Below are 21,617 nucleotides of genomic sequence, written 5' to 3'. Positions count from 1 at the left end.
TAAATAATAAATATTTAAAATAATTCATGACACCTTGGGTCAGTTAAATACGGAAGCGTATTGCATTCACTTGAGGAAAAACAAATCTACTCTGTTTTTCTGAATTAACGAGTTAATTATCTCAGAATTACGAGATAATTTTTCATTAAAAAAAGTTTTTGCTCTGTTTTTCTGAATTAACGAGTTAATTATCTCAGAATTACAAGATAATTTTTCATTAAAAAAAAAGTTTTTGCTCTGAGAATTCTGAGATAATTAACTCGTTAATTCAGAAAAACAGAGCAAAAACTTTTTTTTAATGAAAAATTATCTTGTAATTCTGAGATAATTAAGTCATTAATTCAGAAAAACAGAGCAAAAAATGTTTTTAATGAAAAATTATCTCGTAATTCTGAGATAATTAACTCGTTAATTCAGAAAAACAGAGTAGATTTGTTTTTCCTCAAGTGAATGCAATACGCTTCCGTAGTTAAATAATATTAACAGATATAACTTTTGATTTTAATAATGTATTACTAAACACTGAAATTAACATGAACAAGATGTTAACAAATGGAACCTTAAAGTAAAGTGTTACCGATATAATAATAATTATCAAATTGAATCAGAAAGCAAAATCTTATAACTTTCATAATAAGTGCAGACCAATATTATTTGTCATAGCTGGTTTATATTCAGTTTATATTGACACTCATATATTAAAGTCTGTGTATGCAGAAAAGACTGGAATTGTTCAATCTTTTATTTTAGTGTATCGACTTAGTATGAATGTACAGGTACTTTGACACGCTTGCTAGCTAATAAGTTGTAAATTATTCTGATCAGCACAAAGGCACAGGGATAATTACAGTAATTTCATTTACAGCAATTTATGAACACTCATAAATCAAAATTGTATTTTAGATGATGACCATCATTTGCTATGTCACCTTCAATAAAACCTTCTGCAAAATAGGTCAATAATTAAATTGTTAGTTTTTTTAGGGGTCCCTTAACTCTAATGCGGGGTCTTCATATGAGCACCACTCTCTGATGAAGAAGGCTTGCTGAGGCACACAGCTGAATCTCTGGCCTGCAGCATGTGCAGTGTTACTGGCGATGGATTTGAAGACTGACTCAGGCAGTGACTCCTGCTGTGTTTGTGTAGGTGTTCTCATCCTTCTATTGACAGAAACACTCTCATCCATTAAGACAGCAAAGCTGAGCTCTACAAGTGCTGTAACAGATACAGTCTGTCTGTTCAGTCTACAGTCACTTTATCTACCTGCTTATAACATACAATAAACTCCCATTCAACACAGTCAAGCTCTTCGGATTACTTTCCATTCTAGAGTACATTCCACACTATTAAAGGCTCGGAAATCACAAATGCAAATAGTTCAATGGCTAAGAACTATGTCCAAGATGATTAAAAGAAAAAAAATATATATTTTCTTTTAACATCTAAAGTAAAATGCCGGTTTCAAGAATTTATTAGAAATGCAATCTTTGCATTCATGTTGGTTAGATTTTTCATCACAAAACCATTTTTAATATTTTTATTCAATGACATAAAAATGTCACATGGTGAATACAAAGTAGGCTGCTTCTATACTTCGTAAGTAAAGATAAATATATATATATATATATATATATATATATATATATATATATATATATATATATATAAACATTTTTACAGTGTATGTGGATGCACCTTTGTATTAATTTTATTAATTTCTTCTCCACCTCCTTCTTCCATGTTGTCAAGTGCGCTACACTTCTGGCTGTATGCAAACAAAGAAGTGCATCTTTATTGGTTCCAGTTCTGTAAAGGATGATGCATGAGCTCTTGCCATTGAGCAGAACACTTAACCTCAGGTTACTCCAGAGGGATTCGTCTTGAAATAAGATAACAATAAATCACTTAGAATAAAAGCGACCGAAAGCGACCGTCAGATTAGCAATTAGGAGCCTACTCACCTCACGCATGACCTGAGCTCAGAGACTCATGGGAGTCACGACACAAACACTCACAGCTGAACCAGCCAAACATCCGCTTCAGCAGCACAGGTTCAAATGAGATTGATTATTCAAATCAGTTCAGATTCGATTAAGGGCTTTGTCTGAATGAACGCAGTAGAGGCACTCCAGTGCTCGAGGGGTTAAAAAGGTCTGTGTAACAAGATTTCACTAAATCTGTTTAGATTTCAGCCTGTGTGTGTGTGCGTGTGTGTCTAAAGAGAGATCAGGGGTCAGACAACAACCCATTTTTAACTGTCTAGTGTGTATTGGTGTCCAGTTTAATTGACGCAGATGTGAATGGATTTTCTGGATAAACTGTGATAGTCTTTCCATCAGCAGCACACCCATCAATCCCTCCTCCATATCTCTCTCTCTCTCACACACACACACACACACACACACACACACACAAACACACATCTATAAACACAATTTTGAGTGTCAGAGCTACACCATATGAAGCCTAACGTATTATGAAGTCTGGTTTCAAAATGTTGAAAAACTTTTAGTTTTAATTTATTGACTAAATCAGGTTAAGAATAATAAAATTTTCATTTATATTTTAGCAAGGTAAAAAATATATATAACATAAATTATCAACACAATACACACACACAAATACTTTTCAGGAAATTGAAAAGCACTATGAAAAAAAAATTAAATTAAACAATGTTTTCATACATATGGTACAACGGGGCTAAAGGCCCACCTTAAGAAAAAATGTGCTATTCACTGCACCTAAAATGTATAATTGCCTTGATATATAAGTTGTCTTGAACATTAATGGAGCAACAGATTCAAGTTGTTTATTTTGTTTAAAAATCTTATAAATGTATGAGGGGGCAAGGGGGGCCTTTTACCCCACACACGGGGTAAAAGGCCCACCAGCATGGAGTGAAAGGCACATGGTATTGATGCAAATACTTCAGCTAAAATAATGTTTTTTAAAATAATGTCAATACTTGTTCACTTTAGCAAAGTTGTACTATTTTCTGCTTATTTAAAAAAATTAAATAATAAATTTTTGTTCAATAAATATATTTTTTATATTAACATTTTAATGACAGTATATTTTAAAATATAGACACAAAATCATTTTAATAAGTAAAGATTCTGAAAGTATTGAAGGAGATCCAATACTAATTGAATATATATTTACAGTAGTAACAACACATGTCTCAAAATATATGCATTAATTCTCAATAATTGATTCTCATTTGCTACTTAAATCTACATTTAAAAAAACATCAAATATTAGATCAAGTAAGCGCAGAATCAACTTTGCGCTGCTGCGTGCGATCTGCACATGCATCTTGAAAAGCGAATGTTTTGGAAAGTGCTATGCCATGTTTTTGTGCCATCTAGTGGTTTAGATGAAAATAATATCAAATGCACCTTTTACCTCGGGGCGCCTTTAGCCCCGTTGTACCCTACATTAAGAAACTTGTACTTCATTACATTTTTACCAAAATTAAGCTTAAATGGGAGGGCTTTGACAAGTGAATTTGAGAGAATGTCTGACATACATATATTGATCGCCATTAGAACGGCTGCATTTGAGGCAGTAAGTGCATCACAATTCATTTTTATTTTTTACTTTTGACGGAAAAAACAGGGAATCTTTTCAAATGCTTCTTGTTTTGCTGACAAATTTATAAATGGTTCTCATTACAAGTTTGGGAAGACGTTTGGTGCATGTTGCCTTTTCAAATACACGTTATACGTGACTCAAACTCACGGCACTTGCAGAGATGGAGTTTGTGTGGAGCAGCATTGACTGAGAACCATGAAAAGATCTCAGTTGTGATCTATTTCAAATTTTCTGAAATGTATTGTTTTATTAAATGTGTTAGTATCTGATTCTTTGTAATTATTTGCAAAATTTGCTAGCAATTTCTGAGTGGAACCTATTTTTTTCAGTGTATGACTTTTCTAAGGGATAGTCAGTTTTTAAGGGAGAAACGGAGGAATCAGGCAAAGAATAAAGAAAAGGAGCAGGATGGTTTGTCTTTCCTTTAATTAGCTGCATGTGGCTTTAGCAATATCTGTGTGAATATAAGAGGTGATTTCCTTTACGAGGACTTTCCCTCTGTGACCACCGGTTTTAATCTCATACTGGAATTAGCACAAAAGCAGCTCTGCAACACGGATTCAGCACAGCATCAATCAGAGGACGAGCAGCTCTATAAGTCCCGGTGCTGCTGCAATGCTGAAGTTGCACCATATGTGCTCTCATAAATAAAACATGGTAACTTTGTACTCTGTGCTTAAAGTCTTCAAGATTACGTCCTATGGAAGTCTGCAAGGAGGCTCGAAAGTAAAGTGTGAGAGGGGAAAAACAAAAATCTATTGAGTGGATCATAATGTGAACACAAGCTGGTCCAACTGCTTGCTGCTAGGACTTCATACAGAGAGGAGAGATAGACTGTGAGAGCCAGAGATTAAAAGAGTGAGAAAACCGATGCATTCAACTGAAAAACCTGCTAAAGGCTTTTCTCACCCCTGCATGAGAGCGCAGGGCTCCATAAACTTTTGCCATCTTCCCCATCTACAGGACTGACAAAAACATTTGGCATCTGAGTCACAAACATAATTCATTTTACAATGCCAACATAAAATTACCCAGCATTACAATGATTTTAACTCACTTTTATGTTTCCTAAACATGTGCCATGACTCAGGATTATGAGACCGTTGAGACAAAAACATTTTAAATGCATATCTGATTTAAAATTAAGCCATAAAAGTGGCATTAGAGTTTGATGTTTGATTTGCTTCAATGAATTGGTTCCAAACTCGAATCAAAATTTCACTTGTATCAATCACAAATGTTCACAAATGGACTTTTTATATAATAAAATGTTTATACTATACATTGGGGAATACAAAATAATTATTCCTTGCATTCAAAACCGCTGTAGATTATTTTATAATTCTTATTATTTTAACTATATTTTACTTAACTCATCAAATTATTTTGATTAATTTGTCCACAATAATTTATTAAAATATTTCAAAATAATATTTAAAATATCTATGACCAAATATTATTTTATGCAAATAAATAGCAGATTTGTTTTTTCAAAGCAAATACTATAAGGCTGAATACTGTCAAAAGCCTCAACATTTTCAAAACATTTATTTGCTTAAAGATACAGTTAAAAAGTGATATTGTGAATATTATTACAATTTCAAATAATTGATTTCTATCTGAATACATTTTAAAGTGCAATTTATTTCTGTGATGCAATCCTTAATTTTCTGCATCATTACTCCAGTCTTCAGTGTCACATGATCCTTCAGAAATCATTCTAATATACTGATTTCCTGCTCATGAAACATTTCTGATTATTATCAATGTTGAAAACAGTTGTGCTGCTCCATTTTGTTTTGGAAACTTGGATCCTTTTTTTCTAGATCATTTGATGAATAGCAAGTTCAAGAGAACAGCATTTATGTAACATTATCCCCTGGTTTCACAGACAAGGCTTAAGCCTAGTCCTAGACTAAAATGTAAATCTGAGCTGTTTGAACTGAAAGAAACTCGCTCTGACTGATCTGAAAACATGTCTGTACCTTTGTTTTGTCTTAAGATGCACACCAGTAATGTTTTTTTCTAAGGCATGTTTATAAAAATTACTTAAATATCCTAATTGAAATATGGCCTATTGATGGCTAAGCCCTGTCTATGAAACCGGGCCTATAAATGTCTTTACTGTCACTTTTTTTGAAGTTTTGATCAATATAATTAATCTTTGCTGAATAAAAGTATTTTATAAAGGCTGGTATTTATGGCCAACCTGTTCCAGACATCTATTCCAATACGATCTGAATAAAAGACCACAGCCAATGGCTAAATAAACCTAATCTAATTTGGTCAACCTTCCAGAAGATAGTAAGACGTAAATATTTTTCTCAAGGTAAACAACTAAAATTCCATAAAAGTTGAGTCCTAGTTTGGGAATGGTAGCGGTAAGTAAATGATTAATGCTGCTGGTATTACTGCACCATAAAGATCAGCAGCGGTTATAAGTGACCAGACTTTGGTGTTCTTATTGTTTTTATTGGCCTCAGGGTTCAGGGACTACATGACATAAGGCCTGTGACTCTCAAAGTGCTGCACAAACACACTTATCAATTCTGATCTACGGCTGGAGTAAACACAGCTATTTGATTTTGCAAAAATACTTGCTGAGATCTTTCTCAAGGGACTCTAACGCTTCAGGACCCAAATCTTTCAATGATGACAGCGACAATGTCCCCAGCAAAAAAACAGCAGGTCTCACATTTTTGGACTTATTAATTTGCCCTTTAAAAGCTGGATAAATGTGACGCGAAGCATGTAGTGTTCATTAAGACATGCGCGGGTCCCTCGAGACAAACAAGATCGATGTGAATCTGAAAGATCCACCCGCGTACGCTATTACACAAACAACACGACGGTGATTGCATCCAACATCTCAAATGCCTCTGACATCCATATATATCCTCATCTCATTGTTTTATAGCGCTAACCAGAATTCCCTCAATTTGTTTGAAAGAAAATAACACTTGACAACCGGTGTGATGTAATAAGAGAGCCACTTTAGGAAAGAAGGTTGTGTTTGTTTTGTAAACAGCATGATATTCCCGTTCCTACGCACTTGGGTTTTTAGATCAGAGATGTATAGAATGGCAGTCATGAACTGATAGAAGAGATTAGTGTGTATTTTTAAGTGTGCTACTCACTGTCTGCGTGGATTGGCACCACCAGGCAGAGCAGCAGCAGGAGGGACGTGGCTCTGCCACGAAGAGAGGCCTGTCGGGTATGTGGCACCATGATTCGTGGATGGCACTCACCGCAGGGGTTCCTAAGCTCCTGCTGGATCACTACACGCTCACTCTACCATTTAGTGAGACCTGAAGGGGGACACAAAGGAGAATGACATCAGAAAGACGCAATGCAAGCAGCACATTCAAATCCTCAAACATGACATCACCACATTCCAAGACATGAGCTCATTATTAGCATTCCAAGAGCATTACATCACATTCCCGTAATTCTGTATGATCATCTCGAAAATTAAAGCAATAGGAGAATGACATCATGAAGCATTATGATAATGTATGCAATCAAACATTACATCATCACATTCCAAAACATTACAGCATTTATCTACTCTGCTTAAATATTTCATAAGAAGTCTCCTGAAGTCATATGATAGCTTTTGTGAGGATCAGTGACAAAAAATGAAGTAATTGTTTACTGAAAATCATTATTTACTGTGACGGTATTGTAAATATGTGAAAAAGAAAATGAGATTTGAAAGCTCATGCAGAGAGGTAGATTTTCCTTTAATTATTACCGAAACACACAAACATTGCAAAAGAGTATATTTTGTCTACATGTCCCATTGTCATGTAGACAAACATGCTTCATTTTAAATCGAATTAAACTTTGCTTCATCACTGAATCTAATGATAGCTTGCAGTTCAGTTCAGAGTGCAGAGATGCTGATTCAGTAACCGCTCTGATGAATTCAGTTTTGTCAGCCTGATTCTTCAAAGTGATTCAAAATGGTAACCAGCACTAACTATTCATTAAAATAATCATCTCATAGGAATAGACTGCTCTGGAATCAAACTACACTTGTTGTGCTTTATGTTTCTGATTCACTAAATAGAACTGGTTCATAAGAGTCATTTGTTCATGAATCAGATTACACTGGTCAACACTGGGCATATGTCTGTGTTCCACCTCCAAAGGAAAACTCAATAGAAAGTAAAAAAAATTTACATAATTTTTTAATGCATAGCATTCAACAAAGACTGCAAACACATTCACAACTTAAATCTAATTTATTTAGCTAAAATATAAAATAAAATAGAAATATTAGATAAAACAACGTATGAAAAATGTATAGAGAAAATTACTAAAACTAAAAGTGAAATAAAAATAAAGCATAAAAAAATATATTTATTTAAAAAAATAATAAAAATGACAAAAGCCCATAACACATTTCTAAAACTTTACAAAAAATGCAAAGTTAAAAGCAAATTCAAAATATAAATAATAAATACAATAGTACTACAGGTATATAATAAAAAAATTATACATTATCGAACAAAAAGACAGAAAATATGATTTATTTCGATATGGCGCAAAGGATTAATTTAAGGATTTATTTCTCTGGCATTATTGGTCAGCAGGGGAACATACAGAGCTTATGCGCAGATCGATTCCTTTAACACGGTGACATCATGCACACAAGGAATGATGTCACCGTGTTACTTTAATAAAGTGGTTTTAAACACAAGCAAATGAGCTCCAGCCACAATGAGTCCCTCGAGCATGTTTCAACGACCACAGACACCTCTGGCCTTTGGAGGACACACGCGTTGCGCCGGGTTCACGCTGAGTGTGTGTGTCTAGGGGTTTGTGTGTGTTAACAGCCCGTGTCCTGAGGGCTCTCGTGCATCTTTCCAATGAAGCCACCCCATGCATGCTCTCACTCACTCATGATTAAGATGATGCATTCATTTATTAACCAGAAGCGCTCATCATTTAACTGGCCGGACTCGGGCTAATTAATCATGCTCACACAAAGCAGACATCTGCTATCCAACACACCCCCTCTGCCACAGAGAAAATAATCATGGAAACACCACAGAGAGAGATGCCCATAGACTACCACTAATTACACCGACACTGCAGCAGGAAAGTTTGGAGCTGCTGGTGCTCGGCAAACAGCTTCCACCCTCAAACGCTGTTTGATCGGGAGATGAAGGTGCGCTTCCACATTCCTGCAGGCTGAGCAGATGGAAACATCTCTCCGTCTCCGAGCACGCCATTTCTCCCTCTTATTATGGAAATCATGAGTCTGGAACAGAACAGCGGAGCTGACAGAGTCACCGACACTGCATTACACTGCGAGCATTTAGGGACATGCACACACAAACACTGCAGCGTGTGACACTCGGCACAAACGAGCCTCTCTGCTTCAGCAGGCTCTAATTACAGAAGGCTGCTCCCCACCGTCTCTGCCTTTCCAAAGAAAACACAGACTCTGCTTCTGAGTGGATGCTACAATTGCACCAGCCAAGCGTCTCCAACGTGCCCAACCTGCAGGCTCTCCTGAACATTCCTGCAGGAAGAGCATGCTGGGAAAACAAAGCGTGGGCTGAACACGGCCTGCATTTCTAAAGACCCCAGTCGCTTCTGCTGAAAGACAAATGATAGGAGCAGCCAGCTAGACTCTCAACGATGACAAGTGTGTTTAGAAGGGGCAAAGGTCAGGACGTTTCTCTCAGGACATGACTGCACAGGAACTCATTGCTCTAGTCTGAATTGAGTTGCGTGTGACTATAAATATAAATATTGTGAAATATACTTAAATAATTAAAAATAGTCTAAAACTAAAAATAATAAAAGTTCTCCAGACTGTTTTTCACAAAATGAAAGACAAATGTTTAATTATAATAAAAGTATAATAAAATATTATATATTATTAAATATTAAATTATAATAAAATTATAATAAATATAATATAATAATAACATAAAGTTGATGTTTTTTCATCTAGTAGCCAAGGCAACATTTCTCATGTTTATTCTCATTTTACTCATAATTATTTATTCAAAAAAATAAAAACATTCATATTGAAAAAACTATTAAAACAGACAACTACATTACTAAAGCTTTAACAACAATTAAAATGAAAACAAAACAAAAAAATAAAAACTAATTCAAAACATTCACAAAAACAAAGAGTATCTCAATGATGCTAAAAACAATGATACAGTACAAATTAGGGGTGTGCGATATGACGATTTTTGATCGTGGACGATAAAAATGTCTCCACGATCTGCTTTTTAAGAAATATCGTAGTATCGCGCTACCGCGCACATTGTCAAATACAGTTCTGGCGCCGCCGTCTCTATATACTGTACAACACGACATACAGCAGTAGAGTTACTCTGACAGGACACTGCACTTATTCGCGATCGCAAAAGTACATTATTTGCATACAAGCCTTGCTGGTTAAATGTTTAATTCGCGCGCTGGTCTGACGTGCGCTTGTTCTGAGCGCATACACCTGAAGCACGCGCACTAAAACGCCTGTCTAACAGCGCCTGATTACTCAACTAAGTTATATTTTGCGCTAATACTGTCAAAACACACAAGGTTTACATACAGACTGAGTTGGTTATCTCTGAAATGAAAGTAAATAGTTAAGAGAGAAAAGGATGCGTGCCTGTACTGTATATTAGATGCGTGCAGCTCTTAAAGGGACAGGACACTAAACGTGCTGTCGACTGTCATTAAAGGGATAGTTCACCCTAAAATTTTATTTCTGTCATTATTTACTCAGTGGAAAACCAAACAGTTGCTGGTCCACATTGACTTTGATAGCAGGAAAGAAAAATCCTATGGAAGTCACTGAGGACCAGCAACTGTTTGGTTTTCCACCTTCTTCAAAATAGCATTTATAAATGTTCAGCAGAAGAAAGAAACGCATTCCGGTTTAAAACAACTTTTGAGTAAATGATGATATAAAAATACAACATTATGACAGAATTGACAGACAGATGACAGAATATTAATTTGTGGGGGAACTATTCATTTAACGTTAACAAAACAACAAAACGCAAAAGAGAAAAATCACTCGCTATTCTTGACTGAAAAACTTTAATACAGTTGCTTTAGGAATCAGTCTATCTAGTGTTTTATTTTTATATTTGTTCATTCAATTTCATTGAATGCTCTGCTAAATACACCTATTGTACCTGGAAATAAAGCACTGTTTGTTTTATTTGTATATTATGTGTATTTGTAATGTGTATCTTTGTTCTTATTTTTTAATAAGAAAAATAAAATAATGACAAAGATTTTTTATCTTCGCCCACTTTGGCCTAAATATCTGCCATGCATCTTTGTCTTTCTAGTTTGGCTGTAATGCTCAGACAACTTGTAAAACCAAAATAGTAAAACTAACAAAGAATCGTGATAAAAATCGTGAATCGTGATATTTCTATAAAAAATCGTGATATGATATTTTCCCATATCGCCCACCCCTAGTACAAATACAGTGTGTTTAACTAAAAAGACGCAATGAATCATTGAATTTTGAATTGATTCACTGAAATTATTTATTTGAACTGAATCAAAGAAATAAATGAAACTAACCAACTCAAATGCCATTTTTGCTATTTAACACTTGACGAAATTACATTGTATGTCTTGTTTTCCCTTATATTAGAAAGTTGTGAGACAAAAAGGGAACATAAAATGAATGACTCATTACATGCATTCACTAACAATATTGCTTATTTTATTGACAATAAAATCATTACAAAAACATCAAAAATATTTCCTAGTCTAGTGTTTTCTAGAATGGCCGCTGCAGGTTGCACTGACTTCCTCTAGCATAAATGCACATAGATTTGGCATAATTTTGCCATAATTCCAGGCCCAACATGATGCTACTTATTTGCTGGAGTGTTTGATAGTCTGATAGCTGAAAAGAGCACTTGCTTTATTACTTCTGGATTGATGGATAATCTATCATAATCCCAGAGGAGAAATTGGTTGCTAGAGATTTCCTCGACAGAAAACCCTTCAACACGGGCCAGAGCAGTGGTTATATCTGACATACACTTAGAACATCAATGCTCTTTGAATATTAATAAAGAGCTACACTTAAATGCATCAGTCTGATGCATATATACTTCCCTAAACAGCATTGCCATTTAAAAAGCACATTTCTTGCCGGATATTCAATTAAGAAAATTAAATCAGGCAAATGAGGGGAAAGGACGGCAGTTCAGAGAGCTCGTTTGTTGTGCTGCTCATTTAATCACATCAATATTGTTACAAAGAGTGCCACTACTATCTATCCATGCCATTTTTATCCCTGCAATGGAGGTTAATATTCAAATGTCAAGATTCTTAACGTGACTTTACATAAACTGAATAAGACATTTCCCTGCAATGAGAGGCGGAAAAAGAAGAGGATGTGTGCTGAGCCCCCTCCTCTTCACTATGCTGACCCACGACTGCACAATGTCACACAACTCCAACCTTTTCATTAAGTTTGTGGATGACACGACTGTGGTGGGTCTCATTAGCAACAGAGATGAGACAAACTACAGGTGCAGTGACAACAATCTCTCTCTGAATGTGGAGAAGACGAAGAAGATTGTTGTTGACTTCAGGAGAGTACACACTCAGCATACCCCTCTGACCATCAACGGTGCGACTGTGGAGAGAGTGAGCAGCACCAAGTTCCTGGGTGTGCACATCACAGAGGACCTCTCCTGGACTAACAACACTGTAGCACTGGCCAAGAAAGCACAGCAGCGTCTCTACTTCCTCCGCAAACTTAGAAGAGCCAGAGCCCCGGCCCCCATCATGTGCACCTTCTACAGAGACACCATCGAGAGCATCCTAACTAGCTGCATCACTGTGTGGTATGGCGTTTGCAACGCATCCTGCCACAAGTCACTTCAATGCATAGTGAGAGCAGCTGAGAAGATCGTTGGTGTCTCTCTCCCCTCCCTCCAGGACATCTATAGCACCCGTCTCACCCGCAAAGCCCTCCACATTGCAGGTGATCCCACCTACCCGACACACAGCTTCTTCAGTCTGCTGCCATCAGGGAGGAGACTGCGGAGTCTCCAGGCGAGGACCAGCAGACTGAAGGACAGCTTCATACATCAAGCTGTCAGGAAGCTGAACTCCCTCCCGTCCCTGCCCCCCCTCCCCTCTTTTACCCCATGCAACACTGAGCTTTGATACTACAACCCCCCCTCCCCCCCAGCTCCCCACATCCCCAGGACCTTCCACCCCCCCCTCCCCCACCCACTTAAAAACTGTGACCAGCACCTGTCACTTGTGCAGCATTGGACTGATCACTACCTCATCCAGCATTGACTGCAAACTACCTCTTCGGATAGTCTGATAAAAAGACTATTCTTTTGTCACTTTAACAGACTGATAAGCTCTTCTTGCACTACACATATATCTGCACAGTTTTGTTTTATTTAACTGGTTTGCACTCTATCTATTCTGCCATGTGCCTTATGCCACTTTATTTACCTATTTTTATTTTTCTAAAATGTCCTCAGACTGATAAGCTCCTCTTGCACTATATACAGTATATATACACTCTATACATATACACATATATCTGCACAGTTTTGTTTTATTTAACTGGTTTGCACTCTATCTGCCATGTGCCTTATGCCACTTTATCTATCTCTTTTTGTTTTTCTACAATGTCCTCATTGTATATCTGTATAGTTGTATGTACATATGTTTAAACTGTATTTATCTGTATTTGAACGTCTACTGTCAGTGTCTTAAATGTTAACTGTATGCACCAAGGTTCTGAGAGTAAAGCAATTTCAATTCTCTGTATGTATGTGCCGTACATGTGGAAGAATTGACAATAAAGCAGACTTGACTTGACTTATTTTGTTTTGTTTTTTTCCTTTAAATGAACATCAAACATGAAAGTGATGCTTCAAAAGCACATACTACAGAGGGTGTTTGATTTTGGCATTTTGGCTCCGTTCCAAACCCAAGTGAGTTGCCCAACTAGACATCATACTGTATGCACACTTACAGGCTGTTTCAACAAAAGGCAGTGAATTATGCTTTAAAAGATCTCATTTTGGCCAAAATTCATCCAGCATCACCTAAATCATTTTGCAGGTACTAAAGAACAATACTGAAAAGTCACTATAAAAATAGTGACATCTCATTAAAATTTCACTCAATATTGATGCAAGCTACATTTTCACAGGCAATTTTACATTTTTTGGCAAAATAAGCAGTTCACCATGGTTTACAGATGCAAACTCTTTATTTTTCTCTGAGTCTGATGCAGGACCAAGTCAGCTGTGTTTACAGCGACAAGCAGCAAAGAGGGAATGATATCTTCTCGCAGCAGACTCTGGGGGTGTGAAGGGGAAAGGATGAAATGTTCATCCTGCAGGAGGAGCACCCTCGAGGGGCAGTAGTCTCTTATCTCCCCTGTTATCCGCCCACTCCCCATGGGAAGGAGGCGCAGAGTGAGTCATACATTGCCCGGCTCTGTATTCCAAACAGTTCATCCAAATTTCATTAAAGAGAAGAAGTGCCAAGACTGGTGGATCTTTAGTTGATAAAGGGACCGTGGTTCATCAGCAATGCTAATGAGACATCTGTGTCTGACTTAATTCTGGAGTGTTAAACATCTCATTTCTTACAATGGGTACTTTCCACATTTTTTTTAATAATAGTAAAGTCATGAAAACTATGTATAACACCAATGGAAATATGCAAGATTATGAATAATGGGTTTACACTTTATTTTAAGGTGTCCTTGCTACAGTGTAATTATGCATTTAAGTACTGTGTAATTTGAATTAACTACATGTACTTGTAGTTATGTAGGATTAGGGTTTGTTTTAGGCTTACTTAAATGTAACTCTGCATAATTTATTGCTATTATAATAGTAAGTACATGTAATATGTGTAACAAGGACACCTTAAAATAAAGTGTTCCCAATAATGCAGTTGTCAGACCTCTGTATTGTGTGTCATGTGTTCCCGCCTCATGTTTCCTTATTTGGTTTGTTTCCTGTCCTTGTTTAATGTGATCATTAGTTCATTCTTGTCCAGCTGTGTTTGTCTCGTTATCTATGATTAACCTGTGTATTTATAGTCCTGTCTGTTCAGTTTGATTTGGTCTGGTCTACTCGTTACTCCCCGGTGTTCCTGTCTGTGTTAGCTTTGACTTGTCTTGCCCTGTCTTGTTTGGAGTTATTAAAGACTGTATTTTGGGTTTACTCCTCGTCTGCGTGTTCCTCGTTCCTCCCTGCTGTGTGCACCGTGACATCAGCGACCAAAACGTGAGGGGGGAAAAAAACCTTTCATAAGATGCATCCTGAGATACTTATAAACACTATGTTAAGAGTTCACATGTATGCTTTCATAAATAAATACCTAAATAAAACATACCTATTACTAGCAGTAGTAAAAGTATTATTAATAATAGCAATTAAAGAAAGGTATCTTCATAAGATGCATCCTAGGATGCTTATAAACCCTATTTACGGAATTTACATGCACGCTTTAAAAAATTAAATCAATAAAATTGGGAAAAACATTTGAAATAAAGTAAACAAAAGTGTAATCAAAATAAACTGAAAAGTTCTACTAACTCATATGTAACATATAGTATGTTGGTTAAGAAAATGATGCATCGGTACAATTTATGTTTGCCCACAAAACTAATTTAAAACATTTCAGCAGAAGTCTTTGCATCAAAAGGTTTTTAAAATATATAATATATACCGTAAATTTAGTCAAGTGTGTCCAGACTCATGCCTGGCAGCATATACGTGGCATCAAGCTATCCTATCTGTCAAGAGTGTGCATGTCTTTAAAGCTCTAGCTTTCATCTCATAGCTGATGGCATGCATGGACAGACAGGAAGAGGGATTCTGGCTCATGCAGAGTGATAGAGCTCATCACTGGCAGCCAGGTGCAAACGCGTGGCTCCACCGGTCGCCCTGCAGCTACGCAATCCTGCGAGATTTGTGGCTTTAAAGTGCTGTGCGATGCTAGGAGATTTGTGGAGCGGCTAAGGGAGATTTGTGCTGCGGCAGGAATTTGCGAAGAGGGAAACGGATCTGAGGCTGTAAATATTGGAGCAAAGGCAGAAATGGAGGCCCATTGTCTCAACAGAGAAAACTGAGGAAAATGAAGGCGCCTAAAGCACCTCGGTGTGCTTCCTTTTCCTTTTTAACATGAATACACACAGTAATACATACAAAACAGGGTTTCAAGATCATATCACCCAGGAAAAGTCTGTTTACAAAAAAGCGTATAAGACATAATGCGAGCAGGTATTGATAGGTATTTTCACGTGACATCACACCCTTATATTTGTTCCACTGACCGCCAGTTATTTTTACGCAGATTGCATTAAGTAGTAATGTAGTAAAATTCAGGTATTAAAAGGTAAAATTCAGTAAACACCTGATTGATGATGTATATTTTGTACAGGCAAGAAGATGAAGCCATAATATAAATGCAATGTGCAAAGTTTCACATTAAATGGCTTCCCATAGAAAACCATTAGAAGGAAAACACTGAACCGTTAAGCGGATTGCGTTCATATTCCGGCCTCGTCTGCTTGCCTATGTAAACTATGCATCATTAATATGGTGAATACTGAATTTGATCTTTTAATATTACCGTTTTAAATATATTACAGCACTTTAAATGTTTTTACAACGTTTTGTCGCACTGTTTATGATTGAAATATTGCCACGAGTGCTTAATATGGATTGCAAATAGCCAAAACTTTCATTTTGTTCATATACATTTGTTTTATTCTTTTGAGGGGTGATCTAAATATTTGCGACTAGGAAACAGATGAAAAACTGTCACGCTTGTGCAGCAGTTCTATGGATGTATTGCCTTCCAAGTCTTCGAGCCGGTCACGTGACTGAAAGCTATGAATGAGAGCTGGGTGAAATTTTTCAGTTAGTGAAAACACTGTAGTAATGATGATTTGACTACTTTTAACTAGACATTTTACTTATTAAATCCAGCTTGCTCTTTGGTTGCAATTATGTTTCATCTGACTGAAAAAGCACCCTTTCAAGCCACTTTTGTTACATGTATGATCTGTTTTAGTTTAGTTTCTATGTCTCTGACTTCCTGCCTCGTTTGTTTCCATGGTTTTTGATTAATTAGTTTCACACCTTTTTTCTGTTCCTCCCTGATTACGTTTAGTATTTAAAGCCTGTGTTCTCCGATGTTCCTTTGTCTGCTATCGTTTTGGATTTGTGTTTGGTTGTGCCCTGCTCAGTCTGTGGATCAGTAAAATAACTCTTTATTACGCTCTTTCGTTGTGCCTTTTGGGTTACACACCAGACACTCGTAACAACTTTAGAGTAAATATGAAAATATCAAGATATATATTGTGTATCACCAAAAGACTGAAAAATATCAAACGATTCACTCAGTGCTGTGTAATATGCTCACTGTTCCTCAGCTATCAGTCTGAATTCAATCCATTCCAGACACTCAAAAACTCAACAATGCCATCTCTTTACAAACCATTTACACACATAAACAGCACTAAAAACTCTGGATGGCAGGACAGGGCAATACCCACTTAAAAATCAATAACTCAAAACATGGAGACAGATCTTGACCTTGACTGATTCACAGCCGTGTTCTCAATGGTTTTACTGCAGTCGTTCCTGAGGGCCTCGCAGGAGCTTTTAGCTCCTCTCTCTGCATACAAAGCCCAGCATGCTGGATGCTAAACTTTTTTTAATCTTTGTAATCTTTGGGAAGCACTCAGTGTGGTGTGTGGTGCTTACGGGATTATGTGGCCAGAGGGGGATCTGGGAAAAAAAGACTTTTTTATCACCCTTGCAACTAATTATTAGTGGCAAGAGAAGCACTAAAAGTGTGCATGAGTATGTGAGTTAAAGATAAAAAATCTAACAAGAGAGAAGAGATGAGCCCCTCAGGACACGCTATTGCAACATCCTGTGGCACGGCCATAAAAGATTTACGAAATAACTTTGGCCCCCAGAGCAAAGTATCAACAGCGAAGTTAATGGTGTGATTACACTAATAAGGGAAGGAAAAGCGAGGGCACTGTGCTGCATATAATGACAGGGTGAAAACGACAGATAAAAAAAAATGTAAGAGCGTGTGATAAATGCAACAGCAGCATGAGATGCAGACCACACAGAGTGATTTGAGAGGTGAAACCCTCCTGTGCTCTGTGGTTGAGGTGCAAGTCATCTGCAACTGGTTATATTACATGAGCAGAGCAGGTTGAGTGCATTGCAGTTTTATTGTTGATCTTTTATAGCACTGAGTTCAGACACTTACATAACACTTGAAATCTATGAAGAGCAGGCACTACCGCCAAGGTCATAGGTCTGATTTATAGGGAATGCATGAACGCATAAAATGTCCCGTAAATGCAACGTAAGTTGTTTTGGACGAAAGCATCTGCCAAATGCATAAATATTATTGCATTAACAAAGTCTGAAATATGACACTATATTTATTGTTTTATATTTACTATAAAAGCATAACTGTCCCTCTTTTTTGATTACTTGAAAAGTGGGTTTGCTATTAAGAAAATAAATGTTAACTTTGCTTAATATTTATGCAGTACATACATAGAGATACATACATAGTCACTTTGTATAAAAGAGTTTGCCAAATGCAAAGGCTAAATGTAAATATCACTGCAATATGACGCAATAAAATCTGCAATATGTTAATGTTGCTGTTGTTAGAATTTAAAAACAAGCGTAACTGTTTTAATTTTTTCTTGTTTTATTTTATTGTATTTTCTTCATTACTAGGTTTTTAAAGAGGTCATCGGATGCAACATTCACTTTACAAGTTGTTTGAACATAAATGTGTGTTGGAAGTGTGTGTACACTAGGGCTGTCGCGATTCGTCGATTTTAGTCAACTAGTCGATTTTTTTCAAATTCATTTTCTCGCGTCGTCTAACCGGCCAAATACCGGAAGTGGCGCATTTCACGGACGAGAATCCATAAAACACATTATTAGACTATTTTCCAAGGCTGCGTGATATATTAAACCAATTAAAAAATCATAATTAAGCATAATTGTGAATTCACAAATGCTATGATTTAATTTAATTTACATGCGTGTATTTTAAGCATGTGCGTCACACAACGGCTCCTTTCACAGTAGTTCCACAGAAATATCTTATCTCCACATGTGTGGAGCGTCTCAAACTCCATCTCTGCATGTTGTTGTGAGTTTGGGTTAATTATAACTTTCATCTGGGAATGCAACGTGAGCCATTTAATCAGATTTGTAAGGTAAATAATTTATTAATCTATGCAAACACAGGAGAATATATCGCGGTTCCAAAATAAAAGCTCAAACCCTCACTCTGAGTTTGCACGTTTTGATGTCCACATATTCATTTAATTACAGTGGCTATAGCCTTTCTGTCCTTTCTGTAAATTATTATTGGTGTTTGGTGATGAATTTTTGTCTCAAGGTCTGCATTTAAAGTCACACCAGAGGTGTTCAACTGAGATTAGGACTTTGCTTTATGCAGACCAGTCAAGTTCTTCCACACTGACTGAATCAATCATTTTTTTTAACCTTGCCTTATACACAGAGGCACTGACATTTTAGAATAGAAAAGGGCTGTTGCAATACAATTAGAAGCACACAATTCCCTAGAATATCGTTATATTCTTAAACATTAAGATTTGTACTCATGGAAATTACTAAATTAGTCAAATATGTTCATTAGAAGGGGGTGACCCAATACTGTTGGCAATATATTGTATGTATTTTAAGTAATTTTAAAAGCTATTGTTCACTTACATCTATTTTTATTACCACAAAAAAAAAAATATATATCATCATTATAGGGCCCTATGAAATCCGTTTTATTTCCAAATTCATTTTTTTTTATTTTCATTTTTCTATACTCTGTTTTAAAGGCTAAATTAAATTTTATTAATCAAAAAGCCTGTCTAATTAATTGAGTTTTACAGTTTTATCTGTACCAAATTCAGTTTTCCATTATTTTCTGGATTACATTTGAATGGTTCCATTCAATTTTAATAATCAAAAGCGTCTCCAATTAATTTATTTTATATTTTACAAAAGTGTTTTTTTTCTTCTTTTTTTTTAGAAATACTGCACATTTACATTTTTCACCTAAATAAATTCTGGTAAATAATATTTCTGGTAAATACTCCTTTAAAAAGTGTTTTTTGATTATAATTTTATTATTAGTAGACTAGAACACGTGGATATGTTGTCATTCTCACACTATAATACTGATCTTTGATTTCAGTGATTTGGACTATGAGATTGACACTTGCTTCTTGCACTCTATGTTGCACTTTACTTTTGCTTTAAAAAAAGGATTTCATAGAAATTTGGATTTAATTTGGTTTAAATAAAATATTCTTAAGTAAAATTGTAGATTTTTTGTGGGAAATTAATCGTTTAGATTAACTGATTAATCGATAAATTAGTCAATAGATTAATCGAAATAAAAATAGTCGTTAGTGGCAGCCCTAAGTGTACACATCAATCTTATAATGATAAAAATCCAACCAGTGTTTTTTTTTTTTAAATCCCTATTTAAAATCCCCTTTCTCAAATCAGGCTGTTCTGAGATTCCTGTCAGAATGGCGTAGTTCTGCGCAGGCCACTCCCACGATAGTTGATTGACAAGACCGTCTTACCTTATACCCGCCCTGAGTGAGCTGAGAGCTGTCCGCCATTGTGTCGGTGCAGGGGAAGACAAGATGTCTCCGATTTAAGAGACTGAGCTGTTTTGTTGTTGGATGTAATAAAGAATATAGCAGTCGTCATTTACTCCCGACACCTGAGCCGCTGAAGATGCAGAGGATTAACATTACATTTGTTTTTGAAATCCCGATCTGCCTAAATGTGTCTATGTTCACGCGAATCATTCGTGATCCAGCTTCATCTACAGAAGAAGTATAAGGGTTTTTTATGAATCTTTGCAAATCGCCTTTCCTAATAATGTGCTAGTTAGCCAGTTTCGCAGCTGAAGTTTACAGTTTGCTCGCCACCCCACGGAAGAGAGGGGCGGGGTTAGCAGAGCTCATTAGCATTTAAAGCGACATGGAGTAAAAAACTGAATGCTGAAAACAGAGTGATTTTGACAGGGTAAAGAAGGTGTTTTTTTACACTACCATTGAGAAATTTTATAAGACACATGCCTTTGGTGTGAGAGACCCGGGTTCGAATCCACTGTGAGACACCAATGTGTCCCTGAGCAAGACACTTAACCCCCTAGTTGCTCCAGAGGCGTGCGACCTCTGACATATATAGCAATTGTAAGTCGCTTTGGATAAAAGCATCAGCTAAATGAATAAATGTAAATGTAAACTTGTGGAAAATGGGTATCCGATGACCCCTTTAAAAGGTTTTTAAGTTGTTTGCTATTATACAAATGCTAATTTTACTTATTATATTTTTATTATTCCAATAAAACAGATACGTTTCATAGTCAACATGCAGCATTCCTGATTCAGTTGACTGGATCATGTAAAGTTGTCTCTATACAAACTGTGGTTAAAGTGGGTTGAAAATGGGTTGAAAAATTCTTGGTTACATCAGGCAAAAATTAGCGTGCACTAGTGAATCACTCCTTAAGAATGCAAATATTTATATGCAAATATCTGCTGATGGCCAAAAACAAAAGTGCAAGTCAGGTCATCACCAAATGAAAAGATGGATGAGGAAAGAAGATTCTAGGAGAAAAAGTGCGAGCCTGTTGAAAATGCTTGGCATGCCGGGTTAGTATTTGTTTAAAAGGTTTATGAGCAATAATATCTGCTCTTTACACATCTGAGAAGCTGACTTCTTGTCTTAAAGTCATTTGAACACGTCTACAATATGATGTCATGCAAACGGATCAAGAAATGATTTATTAGGTTCGGGAACATGAGTAGAGTTTAAAAATTAATCAAAAATCAATCAAAGGTTAGTGAAGGATGTAGCTATTGAAGCCTATAATGTCACGGTACGCCCCCAGGAATGGCGTGGAAAGACGAGGTCAGGGTCCA

General features: G+C 36.3%; 1 protein-coding gene across 1 annotated transcript in view; it reads right to left on the bottom strand.

Annotated features, from left to right (window-relative positions):
- LOC306878787 (receptor-type tyrosine-protein phosphatase F-like) overlaps positions 1-21,617 on the bottom strand; it is a 188,183-nt gene that overhangs the window by 144,518 nt on the left and 22,048 nt on the right. The window contains exon 2 of the mRNA XM_079431314.1: positions 6,733-6,903. Coding sequence (XP_079287440.1) covers positions 6,733-6,823 — 91 coding nt within the window. The 5' untranslated portion in view covers positions 6,824-6,903. The remainder of the gene's footprint in view (positions 1-6,732; positions 6,904-21,617) is intronic.

This window comes from Barbus barbus (assembly GCF_936440315.1).
Source record: "Barbus barbus genome assembly, chromosome: 13".
Lineage (NCBI taxonomy): Eukaryota > Metazoa > Chordata > Actinopteri > Cypriniformes > Cyprinidae > Barbus > Barbus barbus.
Note: the sequence above shows the minus strand (reverse complement) of the source record. Positions and strands in the feature narration are given on the sequence as shown.